Source organism: Acyrthosiphon pisum, chromosome A2, assembly GCF_005508785.2.
Source record: "Acyrthosiphon pisum isolate AL4f chromosome A2, pea_aphid_22Mar2018_4r6ur, whole genome shotgun sequence".
Taxonomy (NCBI): Eukaryota; Metazoa; Arthropoda; class Insecta; order Hemiptera; family Aphididae; genus Acyrthosiphon; species Acyrthosiphon pisum.
Genome location: NC_042495.1, coordinates 17021179 through 17027670, shown reverse-complemented (window position 1 = coordinate 17027670; position 6492 = coordinate 17021179). Strand labels below are relative to the sequence as shown.

At 27.1% G+C, this 6492-nt stretch overlaps 2 protein-coding genes across 3 annotated transcripts in view; one reads left to right on the top strand and one right to left on the bottom strand.

Annotated features, from left to right (window-relative positions):
* The first annotated feature begins 1304 nt into the window (after positions 1–1304).
* LOC103310175 lies at positions 1305–2825 on the top strand. The gene is made up of 5 exons (XM_029489843.1): positions 1305–1327; positions 1552–2059; positions 2553–2569; positions 2671–2718; positions 2777–2825. The coding sequence occupies exons 1-5, from the start codon at positions 1305–1307 to the stop codon at positions 2823–2825; spliced, it is 645 nt and encodes a 214-aa protein (XP_029345703.1).
* A 690-nt stretch (positions 2826–3515) lies between these two features.
* LOC100576037 overlaps positions 3516–6492 on the bottom strand; it is a 5999-nt gene continuing 3022 nt past the window's right edge. For both annotated transcript variants that reach the window (XM_008187537.3, XM_003246272.4), the window contains exons 6-9: positions 5011–5187; positions 4853–4894; positions 4533–4785; positions 3516–3714 (exon numbers count right to left, since the gene is read on the bottom strand). In XM_008187537.3, the coding sequence (XP_008185759.1) occupies positions 3563–3714; positions 4533–4785; positions 4853–4894; positions 5011–5187 (624 nt within the window). In that variant the 3' untranslated portion in view covers positions 3516–3562. The remainder of the gene's footprint in view (positions 3715–4532; positions 4786–4852; positions 4895–5010; positions 5188–6492) is intronic.

Sequence of the window (6492 nt, the reverse complement as noted above, 5' to 3'; positions counted from 1 at the left end):
AATTGAAGCATTATTTCGACTACTTATCGTGTACACAGACACAACAAAAAAAAATGTTAAAAAAAAACACAACGTTGTAAAATCAATACATTCATCGTTCCACTGAGAATGTAAAAATCATATTATGCATGAGTCGTAACAATAATCGAAAATTAAAATTGCTTATATCGAGTATAATTTTATTTATAAGTACACAGACAAATAGGTATACTACTAATAAACAATAATAATAATACTCTACTCTAAGTTTAATGATATAGTATTGTATTGTATTTGAATTTGCTCACTGAGGCTCTCTGTTGTCAGTTATACACTTATACAGGAAAAAAAAGTATAATAATATGCAAAATACTTAAATACGATTTATCGGGCCTTAAAAATTGTACATTATATTATAGCTCTTGCTTTTTTATTGATTAAACTAGATAGTATCTGTAACTTAATAGCTAGGTATAAAAGTTTATTTAAAAAAGAAATATTTCTCATTTGATAATTATGTAACATAAATATTTGCAAAGTATTATTAAAACCAGACTGATATATTTAATATTATTTTCAGTTTCTCTGTGAACCAAATGACATGTCTAAAGTACGGACCAATCAAGAAATATATAATTACGTCATTGTTCACTGGCACTACAAAAAGTAACAATAAGTAGAATAGAATATGAACATTTAGCAAAATTCATTAATATCTAACGTTCAAGGATTACCTGATTTCATTTAAGTTCATGATAATGTGAATTAATGTTTTAATGTAAAATTGTTAACTGTCAAGTAATAAAATCAGTTAAATATCATAATTTAATTTATGTGGCCGTTTTAAATTCTTTATGGAACAATTTATAATATGACGCATGTCGGTATGTGTATTGAACTTATATATTATATCAAATAATTATGTTATTTTTAATTTCGTCTGTAATCGTTTTTTCTATAAGTGTCAAGAAGGAATGATCTAAACGTTGCTTATCTACTAGTATCATTTAATAACTGCGACTTATACGTGTGTATTGTAGAAATATGTAGGTACCTATATAATATTTATTAAAAATGGTCTACCTATGCGGTGGTCAAGCGTGTTAATAAAACATTCGTAACTACGTACACACCTCACGGGGTCTGCAAGCCACCCGGGGTGGATACTGGATTGCCTACCTGAAAATATACTGCTCGCATAATCACAAGCGTTATCTCCCGAGCACCGCCGGGCGAGATGGGTATAATATAATATAATCGAACGTGACTGATTGACTTAGAACCTAAACAATGATAGCTTATTAGAATAATACCTCGCAATTACCATGGTATCTGTTGGTATCACCATGTAAGTGTGCTCTAAGAAAGCATACCTATTAAAAAATTCATATCATAAATTTGTGCTTGCACAAGAATTTTGAGATTCAAGACGATCGATGAAAATTTTTACGTTTTGAAGACCATTACACCGAATATAAATAAAGAATTGAACAAAGTTTGAATCATATTACAGAGTTGGCATTTTTAATGGGCAATGAAGGGCACGGGATCAGCTAGTATATTATCCTGAACATGCTATATACTACCCTATGGAATTTTTAAATTCTTTAGAAGTATCAGTCTTACCATCTCATATATAACGTTGAAAATTGGAGCACCAATAATAGTCTTACGAAATCCGCCTAAATTATGCAATGGAACTCGATTCTGTGTAAAGACATTAAAGAATAATATAATTGAAGGTATTATATTAACAGGATGTGGAAAAGGAGAACATGTTTATATCCCAAGAATACCTCTTAAACCAAGTGATACACCATTTGAATTTGAAAGATTACAATTTCCTCTTCCTGTAAAACTTGCCTTTTCTATCACTATTAACAAATCTCAAGGACAATCACTAAAAACTACAGGAGTTTATCTTGATACGGCACGAATTAAAAACAAAATATCAGTCAGAAAATTCAAAAGAAATGGAAATGAAACTAAAATCTTCAATTTAGATATTATAGATAATAGCGGAGAAATAAGATGCGCTATATTCGGTGATAATGTTGGAAAATTGTATGATATTTTTCAGGTATTGTGTATATTTATTTTGTTTATGTGTGATATCGTAATAATAAGTATGGAATGATACCGAAATAATCCATAATTTTTAGATACAAAAAATATACACTATAGCTAACGGTTTCGTGAAAAAAACAAATAAAAAGTTTAATGATTTAGATCATAAATTTGAAATAATCTTAATAGAAAACTCCAAAATTATAGAATCGAAAACGGATGAAAATATGAATTAAAATAAAAGATTTAGCTAATATAAAAATCAATTCTTTAAAAGGTATTTCAAATATAATTTAACAATAAAAAAAAATGAACAGATGAATCGATATTTCCTCATTTCAGAAGTATAAAAGGAATAAAAATATCAACAAAAAATGGATTACAATAAAAGAGATAAGATATAATTCTTATTGATGATTCACAATCTAAGGTGATGTTAGATAAGATTTACTAATAAAATAACATAAATGTATATTTCATTTAATAATGCTGATAAAATTTTACAGATATCATTAACATTAAGGTCAGATCAAATAAATTATTTCAAAGGAGAAAGAGGGGATATTATTGCTATGAAAAATATCAAAATTAATGAATATAATAACATTAAAAACTTAAATTTAGTTCGAACAACTATTGTTATTATAAACCTGAAATACCAGAACAAAAAGAGTAAGTAAAAATTACTATGAATAAATAACAATTAATAACAAATTTACGATCATTTCAGTCTCGAAAAATGGTATAACACAAAAGGAAATGATATCAACGAAAATTAATTTAAAAACTGTTCAAGTCAAGATCAGAAAACATATGACTTCAAAAAATTCAAATCAATATACAATAGTCCAATAGATACCATAATTGGTAAGTTTACGAGACATTAGTTTGCTATGTTCATAAGCTATGAATTAGTAATTAATAACAAACATTCATTGTTCATTCAGATATTATCGCTAAAATCCATGACATAAAAAAAACTGTTATAATTAATATTTTATTAATTTGTATATTTGGTGTGATTATTTATAGGTACCTATGGTTGAGATTTTTTTTTTGAGCATATGAAATGGCACACAAAAACAATATCCCATCGACCTAAACTATAGTGATTGTAAGGGGGGTATAATTGAATAAAAGAAGATTAAGTATATTTTATAATCAAGAGAGTATGGTTATAAATAAAAACAATCCGGCAGGGCCGGGTTTTGGCCGCTAGTACTAAATAAATAAAAGGTTAGGTAATATCTACAAATTGTTGGTTGTAATAGCCAAAATTAAATCACTTAAGTAAATACTAAATTATAATGTAAAACATTCACATAATAATGATGTGTTTGCACTATATAATTAAAGTTATAGTAGGTATTTACAACTTTTTTTTTTTATTACCCCTCCCCTCCCCCCGACCAACCACACAAACGCAGAAGTTTGTATATTAGTAATATTATTAAAAAAACATACAATCATTTACATAATATTATATATTGTTATGTATTACATATTTATTATAATATTAAACAGAAGTGCAAGATAGATCATCGGGGTAAAGTTGTGCCAAACTATTAATTGGCACAAAAGCGCACAACTCATGACTGTAATGTGTGAAGAACTTGCCAATGTTCATGGACCTGTAATCGTCTGGTTTGAGTTGTCGCTGCAATTTTTCTGTAACAAAATTTTTTGATGTTTCAGAAATTATACGTAGTACAAATATAAATTATCATATTTTATACTTAATAGCAACATAGCATCAAGTTAATACAAAAAAATATAATTATTTGTTAAATAAAAGCATAATAAGATTGTGAAATAATTATAAGAATTTCATTTGGTTCATAGAAATATTATTTAAGAGGATGTCTGCGGCCTATTTGTTTTCTCTCTATTCCCTCAAAAATATTATTTTCTACATTTTTTGTAATAGGTTATTTAACTCTGAGATTACTTAAAAACATAGAAAAAGTGAGTATGAGTAAATGTGTTTTGTCTATGTTGCGCGTGGGCCAGAGAGAGAGCGAAAACAAATAGTGTCTTCTTTTCTATTCCTTCTTTTTATTCCTTTCTGTCCTACCAATTTATTATCTAGCTAATAAACGCCTTAATCACATTATAAAAACTAACGGGAGCATCTTCTTTTTTTTTCTTTTTGGTCCTTCCTATACAAAATCCGAGTAATCTAACTGATTAAATAAATAAAATCATTATGATTAATGTTTAATTTTGAACTAATGAAACTATTCATTTAAGTTTGGTTTTTAATTATTTTAAAAAGCCATACATGTATTTTTGGTTGAAGAACACGCTAGGTACAAACCTTGTTTTATATCATATCTTTCTGTTAGTTAAACTTTTTGGAAAATATTGTCATGTAAAAGTAGTTGATTAAAATAGAATAACCATAAGAAAAGGAATTTAAATGCAAGAATACAATTTATTTGAAAAAAATCTTTTTCAGCTAATAGAAGAAATCAATTTCGACATACCATTTCTGTTTTCCTGACATCCGAAGATTTCAGGGCTTTCATAGTATCTCCCCGTCAAAGGTTTAGCGAGCGCATAATATGATGTTGTTGGAGATGAGTTGTTTTCGGCCAAACTTTCCCAGCCCACAATAATACCCTGACTAATGACGTTGTTTGATTTAGTGCTAAGAACTTCAATTATCATCCCAATCGAAAATTTAGGATCAGTACTCTTACCACGTCTTCTTGGTTCTAAGGGAAATATGCCATTCTCCTGATCATTAAAAGAAGTTTTATGTTAAATATTGCAGTTATCAAATACAATAAGTTTTATCACTTACATATTTGTGAATATTGTTCTCCTCATCTTCATGGTTTGGAGCCTGAGAATAGTTAATAAATAATAATAATGATATTGAGAAGTAATAATGGTATATAATATATCTGATACTTATGTCGAATGTAAATGTAAGGTATTGCAGAATAGTAAAATACTCACATAGGGATTAGCCGGACTTCTGAGTAAGGGACATCGACAATAGCCACAAAGCTCAAGTAGTTTTCCACATAGAGACTTCAGATCAGAATCATCAGGTCTTAAGAATGTTTCGAAATCCCAAAAATATTTATTTGTCGCACAGACATATTTAATGGTTTGACTAAATTTCCAAAACAACTAAAAAAATTATACATATATTACCTTACAGTAAATTTGATTTATATTTTTGTAATAAATTATTAATTTTTAAAAATTCTATATTGTTGACATAATCAGTAATTTTTGGTAGTTCAGTTGGTATAAGTTAGGTGGACAATCAGAAACCGTTTATTTTATGTAAAGTACTAAAAAAATTCAACTCATTCAATTGAATGATTTAATTTTAAACCATGGGTTGGTTAAAAAAATCAAATGCAAGGTTAAGTAAATACATTTTCAAGAATGTCTGAAACATATTATGCTATATAAAATAAACTTTGATTGACGATTCTAGATTTTTAAATAAAAAATATTAAGTATAGGTAGTTTTAGAATTGCTTTAAAAAAAAGTTATCTTCTAATTTGAACACAACATTTTTTTATTTTTTATTTCTAAATAGATAATTTACTATTAAAACTGCTAATCTATGTATTGTAAGACCTTTTATAATAATATACAATACCTAAATTTGTGTTATAAATTCTGAAATATTCAAAACAACATTTGATGCCCTCAGAACTTAGGAAGATGGCACTGAGTAATTAAGCTTACAACAAATTTCCAACAGAGTATCAAATCATGATTTAAAAATGTACATATGGCTCAAGCACTGGATAATTAAAATACATTTATCAACATTTAAATGAGAAATGTGACCACTGGACATCAATATAATTGTATACATATATATCTATATAGCTGTATAGGAATCAATTATGACTGCTAGAATTATCAACAAGAGAATACATATAATAGAGTACTGCTCTTAATGGGTGAATAAAAATTGGGGGCACTAAAATTGTAGATTATTAGTGATTAAGTAGAAAAATAATTAATTGTGGTGCACTAACTAAAAATTAGAATTTAGATAATTATTTATACAAGTATAACTAGTAAATATTATAACAAAATAAAGATAAACTTTTTATAGGACACGGGAATAATCTCAGATAAAAAAATATTTCATAACTAAGTAAATCTGAATACATTTTTGTAAGGGCAAAAAAAATTATTTTTTAAACATAGCCTTTCTATCCTTTATATAGTGTGCTAACAATAAATCTATACATTTAAATACTATCTAGCAGTTCTTGAAGTATTGACATTTAAAATATACTGTTTTTATCCACAACTCACAAATTTTTCGTCTACGATATAGTAATATTAGTTAATTTGTGTTTTGCAGTGACTACTGGAAATAAGCACATTGAATGTTTGCCATCCTAATCAGTAATCTCGATTTTTTAAAGTTAAGTCAAGTCAAATTTTATATAATATACAGT

Bases quoted from the DNA above. Each gene is read 5' to 3' on its own strand.
- LOC103310175 (XM_029489843.1), top strand. From the start codon at position 1,305: ATGGTATCTGTTGGTATCACCAT. The intron at 1,328-1,551 runs GTAAGTGTGCTC...ATTATCCTGAAC, and splicing joins GTATCTGTTGGTATCACCAT to ATGCTATATACTACCCTATG. The intron at 2,719-2,776 runs GTAAGTAAAAAT...CGATCATTTCAG, and splicing joins GAAATACCAGAACAAAAAGA to TCTCGAAAAATGGTATAACA.